The sequence below is a fragment of the Protopterus annectens genome, chromosome 7.part0, assembly GCF_019279795.1.
Source record: "Protopterus annectens isolate FY-2018-M chromosome 7.part0, PAN1.0, whole genome shotgun sequence".
Classification (NCBI taxonomy): domain Eukaryota; kingdom Metazoa; phylum Chordata; order Ceratodontiformes; family Protopteridae; genus Protopterus; species Protopterus annectens.
The window spans coordinates 739,980,575-739,993,371 of record NC_056739.1 but is presented as its reverse complement, the minus strand read 5'-3'; the positions used below and the strand labels follow the sequence as shown (position 1 = coordinate 739,993,371).

The following is a 12,797-nucleotide window of genomic DNA, read 5'->3' as shown; positions in this document are numbered from 1 at the left end:
CAAGTGCTCAGAGTCCATCATTTATCTGAATGAAAGGTTAAGCACTGACTCTGTAAAGTGGTTACCAAAGAAGCAGCATTGTAAGTCACAACATTATATTAAATGTCCTAAGTTTCCTTTGGGGGGGTCTAAGTGGGGGGTACATCTGTGGGAAGGCCTAAAACCTTTGGCTAACAAAATAACTTAAATGTTGTTGTGTAATGGTACATGCCCAGTAATATGACTTGCATTTTTTCCAGGTAACCCGAGCCTTTATAGCCACTCGTGCATTCATGCAAGGTCTAGCTACTGGGCGCGACATTGTGACAAAAGCTTCAAAGGTAAACAACATTTTACAAAAAGCATGAAAGCTGCACTGAAGTTGAGTGAGTGCTTGTGTGCTCGGGTGAGGATGCATGCATGGCCGTTTGTATGTTTGTATGCATGTTTTGTGTGTACCTGCACCTTTTTTTCTACTTACTGAACTCTCATTTGTAGGGGAGCTGCTGTAATATTAAATAACAGAATGCTTTCAAATGCTTTTTTTACTTAACACTTCATAACCTTTGCAGTTTTCCCTTTTCTGTGGATTTTGATGTTTTCTTACCTCTGTATTACCAACAGCACCTTTGAACGATTTCATTTAGGTTCTTTAATTAGATTGTATAGGTATGTACAAGGCTAACAACCACTAGTGCCTTATTAAGCCTAGGAATGCATCCCAAGTATCTGACAAGTTCTTGTACCCTTCATAAGTGTAAGCATGGGCTTGGGAGATGAAACATTTACAAGCAGGGGCCTGGGAGATAAACTATTTACAGATTCCCTGTGTCCTTTAGTGATATAGGTGCCAAACCAGGGATGACTTTCCTGATGTTCTTCGTGTTTCACTGTTGCAGTCATCACCTGTGGGTTATCCCTGCTGTGGTAGCCCTCGGTCAGCCTGAATACCAAAGTCAATGTTTTTGTGCGCCGGCTGCCATCGCTTGTAGTCTGACGTCAGGTCATCAGTGCTTTAAAGCAAGGCAGCCGGTGTCATTACATCAGTCTTTCTTGCCCTGGAGCCCATAGCAGAAGCAGTTTGCACAAGTGCCGTTCGGTCGCTACCAGAAGTTAAATTTCAGCAGAAAACATCTAAAGATAAGTACCCCATTGGGGACCCTTTTTCTTCTTTCTTCTTTCTTTGATGTATTGTTTGTTAGATTATCTGAGGAAGTTGCAATATTGTTCTGATGAAAAGCACTTAATAAATCACTGGACTGCAACAAGGAGCCATTTATTGCCTTTTTGACCTTTTTTTCCTTGCTCTAACCGATGTCCAAAAAAGTTAACAACTATCTCGCCTGTGGAAAGCAGATCCCACACTGAGACTTTCATTCTTACTGCATCACTTGTTTAGGCCCAGACCATGACGTCCCTCGTTGTTGGATGCTCTTCGGATTTCACTGTTGCAGTCATCACATTTAGGCTATCTGCTTGCAGAAGCCCCCAGTTGGCCTGATTAATAAAGTCTTGGGTCCTGCATTGGTTGCTGTCTCTTCTTCCATGACATCAGGTTGTCAGGGGTATAAAACATGCAGCTGACGCCTTTACATCAGTCTTTCTTGCCATGCGGTGCCTGAAGCAGAAGCAGGTCGCAAGTGCCGGTCGGCTGACTCCTGAAATTTTCGTTTTCGAGTTTCAGAACCAAAATCTTCAACTAAAAGCTGAGTACCCCGTTGGGGAAACTTTTTCTTGCTCTTAACCAATGTCAGTAAAAGTAAATAATTGCATTACTTGTGGAAAGCAAATACCTCATAAAGATTTTAATTCGTACTGTATTCCTTGCCTAGGCCCTGACCACGACGTACCTTGCTGTCGGTTTTATGCCTTATTTAAACCACAAACTATCTGTCATCGGTATATTTACGCTTCTAAATATTTTGGTGCTCGGTTCAGTTATCCTGATATGTCTTCGGTCAGCCATCCGACTACCGATTTTCCAAAAAAATGTAAAGATAAAGACAGAGACAGGCCGCCTAGGTCCAAAACTGCCGACAACGCATCTACTAAGCCAGTCGCCAGTTCACCGGTACTCAGTGAGGCTCTTTCGGAGCCCCTGATATCTGCTACTTCTGATTCGCAGGCCTCTACTGAGACCCATTCTGAGTCTGGTATGCCACAAGATGCTTCAACTGTGGAACCTGCAGATGTCTCTACCTTGGATGGGTCTGGAGCCACTGTGCAGGCACCGGCTTCTGAGGGTGTATTCAGGCCTACTGACTTGTGGATTAAACCGACGCCATCTTCTTCAAGGCCTAAATCTCGAACCATGCCTAGAAAACTGATGCTCAGACCACTTGGTCAGGCCTCTATGCCTAAAAAACAAATTATAAGAATGGCTGAAGACCTTATTACTTTAATCAGGGGAAGCCAGCCTTCCCTCTCTAAGAGACCTAGGACTGAGTTTGTTTATGATACTTCTGACCAGGATTCTGAATTTTCTGTTTCCTCTGATGACCAGGATTTACCCTTATCTACCTATGAGGATTCTGATGCTGAGGACTGTATTCCGTCTGCCCCCCCCCGAGGATTTCTCTTTTGGTGAAACCTTGCATACTCTCAGGGAGCATTTTCGTTGGGAGTGTCAGGATTTCTGATTCTAAAAAGAGGCTTAGGGATTTTTTACTCCTGCCCCAGCACAGGCCTTTAGCCATACCTCCTGTACTAGACATAGTTGATGATGCATTTGCAGTATCTAGCTTGGCCCCTGACTCTTTACCTCCTGCTCCCAGAAAACCTGATAGATATTACAGAGTCCCTGACTCTCACAAGTTCCTTTTTAAAAATCCTACTGTGGATCCTGAGACTATTTCACAGGGGCACAAGGGCATTTAAGCTACTACTGCCAAAAATCCTACCCCCTCTAATAGAGACTCCAGGGAGCTAGATAGATGGGGTAAGAAGGTATACACTTCTGCAACTCTGGCCATTAGGGCCTTAAACTGCCAGTTTCATATGTTAAAGTATCAGCAGCATATTATTGGATTGCTTAAACAGAAAAAGATGTTGATTCCTGATTGTGCTGAAAATAAGGATTTACAGGATTTACTGCATTCAGCTGAACAAGTTGGAAAACATACTTTGCAATGTGGTTTTGATTCTCTAGAGGCCTCCTGCAGGGCTGCTGTAACTGGGTCTGTACTTAGAAGGCATGCTTGGCTTAAGAAGCAATCCCTACCTGATTATGTTAAAGCAAAATTATTGGTTGCTCCCTTAAACCAGGACTACCTGTTTGGCAATAAGGCAGAAGAAGTTCTTAAAAAGATGGAAGAAAAAGCTAAATCTATGCAAACTGTTAAAGATTTTTTTACAAGTACAACCTCCAAGGTTTAGTAGGCATTGGCCTTCCAAGAATTGGTCCTTTCTTGCCTCTGCCAGACCTTCTCAGTCCAAACCCATATCCAGCCGAGTTCCCAGGCTGCAGTCCCGGGTACACACAGGACTAAGCAGTGGGGGGCCTCTACTTCCAAATCTGGCAGTAATAAAGCTCCCCCTATGGTAAACTGTGTCAATGACGTCTTTTTAAAACTCCCAATCACTTATCAACTGACTGCCCCTTTGGGGGAAAGATTGCTCTAAATGCAAAGAACTGGGAACTCATTACCCAGGACAAATAGGTTTTAAATATAGTGTCCCAGGGATACAGATTTCACTTCCACACGTTGCCTACACCAAGTGGGTGGCCAGATATACCCCCAAATCTGTGGGCAGAGGCCCAAAATCAAGTACTCTCTCTCTCTCTTAAACATGGGGGCTATTCAGTTGGTACCAGAAGAGTAAAAGGGACAAGGTTTCTACTCTAGACTTTTCCTGGTACCCAGAAAAGACAATTCATGGTGTCCTATCCTGGACCTGTCTACTCTAAACAACTTTTTGGTAATTCCAAAATTCAAGATGCTGACTCTTCACCAGTTGCTTTCTATGCTAGGCAAAGATGCCTGATTGGCAACACTAGATTTAAAAGAAGCATACCTGCACATCCCAATCAGGGAATCTTGCAGAAGATACCTACACTTCAAAGCAGGCTACACGCACTATCAGCTCTCTGCACTGCCCTTTGGCTTATCTACTGCGCCCAGGGTATTCACAAAGTGCCTAACTCCAGGTATTCCATTTTGCAAGCAAAGAAATATTCAAATATACCCATACCTGGATGATTGTCTAATTCAGGCAGAAAGCCAGGACATACTTTTGAATCATCTGGCCTTTGTACAAAGGGTGCTAACTTGTCTGGGGTACACCATAAACGAAAAGAAATCACACCTGGTACCCTGTCAACAAATTATATTCCTGGGAGCAAGCTTGAATACAACTTCCCAGATGGCTTTCCTCACGCCAGAGAAACAAATTCATTTGACAGCCTACTTCAAACAAGTGGCCACAAAAACCCTGCTATCTGCAAGGCAAATACTGCAAGCCTTGGGGTTCATGGCCTCCTTCAAATTCTTTTGGCTGTTCCCATTAGGGGTCACCACAGTGGATCATCTGTTTCCATTTCTTCCTGTCCTCTGCATCATGCTCTTTCACACCAACCACCTGCATGTCCTCTCTCACCACATCCATAAACCTCATCTTAGGCCTTCCTCTTTTCCTCTTACCTGGCAGCTCCATCCTTAGCATCCTTTTCCCAATTTACCCAGCATCCCTCCTCAGCACATGTCCAAACCAACACAATCTTGCCTCTCTTGCTTTGTCTCCAAACTGTCCAACCTGAGCTGACCCTCTAATATACTGATTCCTAATCCTGTCCATCCTAGTCACACCCAATGCAAATCTTAACATCTTTAACTCTGCCACATCCAGTTCTGACTCCTGCCTTTTTGTCAATGCCACCGCCTCCAACCCATGTAACATAGCTGGTCTCACTACCCTCTTGTAGACCTTCCCTTTCACTCTTACTGGTACTCGTCTGTCGCAAATCACTCCTGACACTCTTCTCCACCCATTCCACCCTGCCTGTACTCTCTTCTTCACCTCTCTTCCACACTCACCATTACTCTGAACTGTTGATCCCAAGTACTTAAACTCAACTACCTTTACCAACTCTACTCCTTGCATCCTCACCATTCCTCTACCCTCCGTCTCATTTACACACATATATTCTGTTTTAGCCCTGCTGACCTTCATTCCTCTCCTCTCTAAAGCATATCTTCACCTCTCCAGGGTCTCCTCAACCTGGTCCCTACTCTCACTACATATCACAATGTCATCTGCAAACATCATAGTTCATGGGGCCTACTGTCTGATCTCATCTGTCAACCTGTCCAACACCACTGCAAATAAGAAAGGGCTCAGAGCTGATCCTTGATGTAATCCCACCTCCACCTTAAACGTATCTGTCACTCCCACCGCAGTCCTCACCAATGTCACATTACTCTTGTACGTATCCTGTACCACTCTTGCATACTTCTCTGCCACTCCCGACTTCCTCATACAATACCACAACTCTTCTCTAGGCACCCTGTCATATGCTTTCTCTAAGTCCACAAAGACACAGTGCAACTCCTACTGACCTTCTCTGTATTTCTCAAACAACGCTGTCAGAGCAAACATTGCATCTGTAGTGCTCTTACCTGCCATGAAACTGTACTGCTGATCACTAATCATTACCTCCCTTCTTAACCTAGCTTCCACTACTCTTTCTCATAACTTCAAGCTGTGACTGATCAGTTTTATCCTTCTGTAGTTACTGCAGCTCTGCACATCACCCTTATTCTTAAAGATAGGTACCAAAACACTTTTTCTCCACTCCTCAGGCATCCTCTGATGTTCCAAAATTTAATTAAATGATCTGGTTAAATATTCCACTGCCATTTCTCCTAAGCACCTCCATGCTTCCACAGGTATGTCATCTCCGTCAACAGCCTTTCCATTCTTCATCCTCTTCATAGCTGTCCTTACTTCCTCCTTGGTAATCTGTATCACTTCCTGATTCACTATGCCCACATCATCCAACCTTCTCTCGCTCTCATTCTCTTCATTCATCAGCCCTTCAAAGTACTCTTTCCATCTACTCAACACACTCTCTTCACTTGTGAGTACGTTTCCCTCACTATCCTTTATCACCCTTACCTGCTGCACATCTTTCCGAGCTCTGTCTCTCTAACTAGCCAATTGGTACAGGTTCTTTACTCCCTCTTTAGTGTCCAATCTCTCATACAACTCTCCATATGCCTTATCCTTAGCCACCTCTCTCTTTACCATGTGCCTCATCTCCTTATACTCATGTCTACTTTCTTCATCTCTTTGACAATCCCACTTCTTCTTCGGCAGCCTCTTCCTCTGTATACTCTCCTGTACTTCCTCATTCCACTACCAGGTCTCCTAGTCCTCCTTCCTCTGTCCAGTTGTCACACCAAGCACCTTTCTAGCAGTCTCCCTTACTAGCTCTGCTGTAGTTACCCAGCTATTCGGTAACTCTTCACTGCCTCCCAGTGCCTGTCGCAACTCTTCCCTGAACTCCACTTCACAATCACTCTTTTTTAACTTCCACCATTTAATCCTTGGTACTGCTTTCACACTCCTCCTCCTTTTCTGGATCACCAACGTCATTCTACAGACCACCATTCTATGCTGCTTAACTACACTTTCCCCTGTCATCACTTTACAGTCTCCAATCTCCTTCAGATTGGCCCTCTTACATAGGATGTAATCCACCTGTGTGCAGCTTCCTCCACTCTTGTACGTCACCCTATACTCCTTCCTCTTCTTAAAATATGTATTCACCACAGCCATGTCCGTCCTTTTTGCAAAATCCACAATCATCTGACCTTCTGCATTCCTCTCTTTAACACCACACCTACCCATCACTTCCTCATTCTCTCTGTTCACTTCACCAACATGCCCATTGAAGTCCGCTCCAATCACTAGTCTCTCACCCTTGGATACACTCACCACCACTTCATCCAACTCACTCCAAAATTTTTCTTTCTCGTCCATCCCACACCCAACTTGTGGAGCATATGCACTAACAACATTCATCATTACACCATCAATTTCAAGCTTCATAAACATCACTCTATCAGACACTCTCTTCACCTCCAAAACACTCTTGGCATACTGTTCCTTTAGGATAACCCCTACCCCATTTCTCCTGCCATCCACACCGTGATAGAACAATTTGAACCTGCCTCCTATACACCTGGCCTTACTTCCCATCCATCTGGTCTCTTGCATGCACAATATATCAACCTTCCTTCTCTCCATCATATCAGCTAGCTCTCTCCCTATACCAGTCATACTGCCAACATTCAAAGTTCCTACCCTCACTACTACACTCCTACCCTTCCTCCTCTCTTCCTGCCTTCAGGCATGCCTTCCCCCTCCTCTTCTCCTTCGGCCAACAGTAGCCCAATTTCCACCAGCACCCTGTTGGCTAACAATACTGGTGGCGGTCATTGTTAACCCGGGCCTTGACTGATCTGGTATGGAAATATGAAATGTTCTCTGCTTAAGTCATTTGGCAGAGGTTTTATGCCAGATGCCCTTCCTGACGCAACCCTCCCCATTTATCCGGACTTGGGACCAGTACAAAGAAATGCACTGGCTTGTGCATCCCAAGTGGCTGGATTCATGGCCTCCTGCATTCTTCTAATTCCATATGAAAGACTCCATATGAGTAAACTACAATGGTATCTAAAGACCCTATGGTGTCAACATTCTCAGGATCTAGAAGCAATGATTCCTATCATACCTTGTCTATGCCTAGAGTTCCTTTGGTGGGCAGAGACCTGCTACCAAAACAAAGAACTACCATTCACACTACCCCTTGCCTCCCAAACCCTAACAACAGACGCATCAGATTATGCATGGGGGGGCTCACCTGGCAGGGAAGTGCATTCAGGGCAAATGGAACCCAAGTCAAATGCACCTGCATATCAACCAGAAAGAAGTGTTAGCTGTACAGAATGCTCTGACAGCCTTCAAGGACCACATTCTTCAAGGACAACTAATGGTAAAGACGGACAAAACCACTGTTATGTGGTACATAAACAAGCGGGGGGGGTACACATTCTTACCCCCTCTGCAGACTAGCCATGGCATTGTGGAACACAGCCTTGAGCTACCAAGTGCATCTACAAGCTCAATTCCTACCAGGGAAATTAAATACATTGGCAGACGGACTAAGCAGAAACCTCATGGACCCACACGAGTGGAAATTGGAACCAAGGATTTTTCAACATGTTGACAAGAAATGGAGGAGCCCAGAGATAGACCTGTTTGCCTCCCCCCAGAACTATCAACTGGACAAATTTTGCACAAGGACTCCCCACAAACAAGCTTGGAAAGTGGATGCTCTGTCCTTCAGCTGGAAAAGCCTGTCAGTTTATGCCTTCCCCTCCTCTGCCTCTGATCTCCAAAGTATTACTAAAGATCAAACAGGACAAACCAAGGATGATTTTGATTGCACCAGACTGTCCACGCCAACACTGGTACCCCCTCTTGTGTAGTGTGTCACGGTTGGCCCCATGGCACCTGCCTCAGACTCCTTCCCTGTTATCTCAGCAGGAAAATCAGATTCTGCACCCTCAGCTTCAAACACTGAACCTAGCAGCCTAGCTAATTATCTAATCTCTCCTGTACCATCCCTCAGTAAACCAGTGATGGATATCATTTTAGAGGCAAGGAGGCCTAGTACTAGAAAATCTTATGCTGAAAAATGGAAAAGATTCTGTGCCTGGAACCAGTCTCAAGGGATGAGCACAGCAGCGCCCAATTTACCTCAGATTTTACAATACTTAACTGAGATGCTTCACAAGGGCCTGTCTTTTTCCTCCATCAAAATTCACACCTCAGCCATTTCAGCTCATTATAACACAGAACCTCCCCTCTACTCTCATCCACTGCTCAAGCAGTTCCTCAGGGGGGCCAAAAATTTAAGACCACACAGGAGAGCTCCAACCCCAGCCTAGGACCTTAACTTTGTCTTGGAGAAACTCACCCTTCCTCCTTTCGAGCCAGCTGCTACTGCAGATTTAAAATTTCTTTCTTGGAAAACAGCTTTCCTTTTAGCTATCACTTCAGCAAGAAGGGTATCTGAATTACAGGCCCTTATGGCAGTGGAGCCTTTCATCATTTTTCATGCGGACAGGGTGTCCCTCAGAACCAATCCATCTTTCATGCCCAAGGTGGTATCCAGTGTGGCTTTTAATCAGTCCATTCATTTGTCAACTTTCTTTCCTAATCCACAGAACGAAGGGGAATGGATACTGCACTCCTTAGATGTGCACAGACAACTTAGATTCTACTTGGACAGGACTAAACCTCAAAGGAAAACTGAACAACTGCTGGTGGCATTTGCTGCAGGGGCAGAGGGGAAGGCTATTTCAAAGCAAACCATTTCTAAATGGATAGGCCATTGCATTCATTTCTGCTATAAACACCGTGGAAAACCTATACCACAGGGGATCAGACTCCACTCAACTAGGGCTGCATCTACCTCTACAGCCTTTTTCAGAGGCGTCCCTACCAGGGACATCCTAGAAGCTGCTACCTGGAGTTCTGTACATACTTTCACCAAGCATTATCATTTGCCAATTTTCTCTAAATCCAGAGCTGGCTTTGCCACTGCAGTCTTGCAGGGCCTTCTAGCTGGTCCTAATGCTATCTAAAATTCCTCCTCCCAGCCTTAGCTTTGGGAATCTACCCAAATGTGATGACTGCAACAGCGAAATACGAAGAACATAGTACAGTTGTGTACACTTACCATAAATGTAGATGTTCGAGTGTATTCGCTGTTGTAGTCCTGGTTACCCTCCCTCCAGCCCCCTAACTTCTTTTGGCTGTACCTCTACTTTCCTTTACTATGCTTAAAAGCTTTTTGGTGTATTTGCTTTTTTGTTGGAGGTATATCCTTGTATATTTATATATATTTAGTTGCATCCCATTAGGGGGGCACCTGACATCTGGGGCAAGAAAAACTGATGTAATGGCATCGGCTGCATGTTTTATACCCCCTGACGACCTGACATCACGGAAGAAGAGAGAGCAACCGACGCAGGACCCAAGACTTTGTTAATCAGGCTGACTGAGGGGCTACTGCAATCAGATAACCCAAATGTGATGACTGCAACAGTGAATACACTCAAACATCTACATTTGTGGTAAGTGTACACAACCGCACTTTCTGTGCCCTCTTTAATATGAGAACCATTCGCCGAAGAGCTCTTTTTGTAGACAATTATTTTCGTGTTCCGTCTTCGAATCCCAGTATGGCGTCAGCCAGCAATCTGTGGCTATTCTGAAAAAACATAGAGGGATAAAGATAGAGACAGGCCACACAAGGCAAAGCCTTCCAACGATGTTACAGCTAAGCAAGTCGTCAGTTCTCCAGAATTCAGTGAGGTGCTTTTGCAGCCCCTTATGCCTGACTCATTATCTACACAGCCCTCTGCCGAGACCCTTTTGGAGTCTGGTATGCTGCAGAAATCTACTTCTTCTTCCGAGCCTTTGGCTGTATCTGCCTCGGTTGGATCCGGAGCCGCGACGCAGGCACCGGCTTCCAAGGAGGCCTTTTGCACTACCAAATCTTGACATAATTTTTTGTCGACATCTTCGTATCCAATTACCGCTTCTCAGAGACTGACGGATTCTGTCCGGCCTAGAAGCCAGGCCACTCCTAGGAAATCTGCTTCTAGCCACCATCTTGCTACTGCTCCCCCACCCCAAGCTCAAATACTTAAAATGGCGGAGGATCTCATCTCCCTTATCCGAGGTACTCAGGCCCCCACTCCTAAAAGGAAAAGGCATCCTTTTCCAGAAATTATGACAGACCAAGTGTCTGGGGAATCTGATTATTCTGCTTTTGAAGAGGAACAACATCCCTTAACTGTTTATGAGGATTCAGAGGCAGAGGAGTCCATTCCTTTTGCCTCCCATCCAGAGGACCTCTCTTTTGGGGAAACCCTTTATTCTCTTAGGGAACATTTCCAATAGGAGTCTCAATACTTCCCCCAGTCTAAGAAAAGACTTGGAGAGTTTCTGGACCTGCGCCAGCACAGACCCCTGGTCATCCCACCTATTTTGGAGGTGGTGGATGATGTTTTCCATGAATCCAGCTTAGCCCCTGATGCCCTGCCTCCTGCTCCAAGTAAACCTGACAGGTACTACAGAGTACCGGATTCTCACAAATACCTGTATAGGAATCCTGCTGCAGACCTTGAAGTCATTACACAGGGACCCAGAGGAACTAAGGCTAGTTCTGCCAAGAATCCTCTTCCTTCTGACAAAGACTCCAGAGCTCTGGACAGATGGGGTAAGAAAGTATACACCTCTGCAACCTTAGCTAATAGAGCACTCAATTGTCAGTTCCATATGTTAAAATATCAACAACACACTTTGGAACAATTAAAACAGGAGATTGCTTCCTCTCCTGACTGTGCCAACTGAAAGGAGCTGGCAGAATTACTACACTCTGCTTGTCAAGTGGCCAAGCACTCATTACATTGTGGATATGATGCCCTAGAAGCCTCTAGCAGGGCAGCAGTGACAGGAACTGTTATTAGGAGATATGCATGGCTGAAGGAACAACCTCTCCCTTATCATGTCAAGTCTAAACTTATTGATGCACCCCTAGACAAGGAGCGCCTGTTTGGGGAACAAGCAGAAGAAGTGCTTAAAAAGATGGAAGACAAAGCAAAACCTATGCAAACAGTTAAAGATTTCTTTCAAGTTCAACCTCCCAGATTCAGCAGGAACTATCCCTCTAACCACTGGGCTTTCCCTGCACCCACCACACAGGGCCAAGGTAAGCCCTGCAGGGACAGGCCAACCAGGCCCCTATCCCAGGGCCAGCAAAGAAGCAAACAATGGACCACTTCCGTCGGTAAGGCAGGGAGTTCTAAGCCAAGCTTTTATGGCAAGCACTCACAATAACCCCCCCCCCCTGCCCTCCCTTCACTCATCAAAAATGGCTCTATATTAGATCAGTGAACGCTTAAAAAAGCGAACACTGATTGATCGAACTTATGTAAGTGAAAGCTTACAATCTCGAACTGTCAGAACAGTGATTTTTTTCCTAGGGAAAAAAATCGCTGATCCAAAACACATACACACAACACAAGCACACCAAATAAACAGCAATCCACACACATACACCTAAAATCTGACACCTAACCCTACACTAAACTATACACACACCACTAACTATCCACTTACCTTAACCCAAACCCTAACCCTAAGGTCCTTCACTATCGCACACTCACCTCACCCGCTGCCTAATCCTAACTCACCTAACCCGCCCTAACCCTCATGTCCACACAATCGCACACATACCTAACCCGTGCCCTAACCCTAACTCGCCCTAACACTCACATCCACACAATCGCACACTTACCTGAACCCAACCCGTAATTTTCCACCACAGCACTGAAAATACCAAAGCAACAGAAACGGACAACCAAATTATTTCCCTAGGAAAAAATTCGGGTTTCTGTTGCTTCGATATTTTAAGCTTTCGCTTACATAAGTTCGATCGATCAGCGTTTGCTTTTTTAAGCATTCGCTGATCTAATATAGACCCTCAAAAACTAGGAGGTAGGCTCACCCTCTTCAAAGACAGTTGGGTTTCTATAACCAAGGACCAGTGGGTCTTAAAAATAATTTCTCAGGGATATAGATTCTCTTTCAGTGAACTCCCAATACTAAGAGGGTACTCAGACCTTCCCCCAAACAAGTGGGAAGAGGCAATGAAACAGGTCCAAACTCTAATATCCTAGGGGGCAGTAGAACCTGTCCCTCCAAATCAAACAGGAAAAGGGTTTTACTCCAGACTATTC

At 45.0% G+C, this 12,797-nt stretch overlaps 1 protein-coding gene across 1 annotated transcript in view; it reads left to right on the top strand.

Moving 5' to 3' along the window:
* Positions 1–12,797, top strand: part of GPC2 (glypican 2) — a 740,846-nt gene that overhangs the window by 352,425 nt on the left and 375,624 nt on the right. The window contains exon 4 of the mRNA XM_044077271.1: positions 240–320. Coding sequence (XP_043933206.1) covers positions 240–320 — 81 coding nt within the window. The remainder of the gene's footprint in view (positions 1–239; positions 321–12,797) is intronic.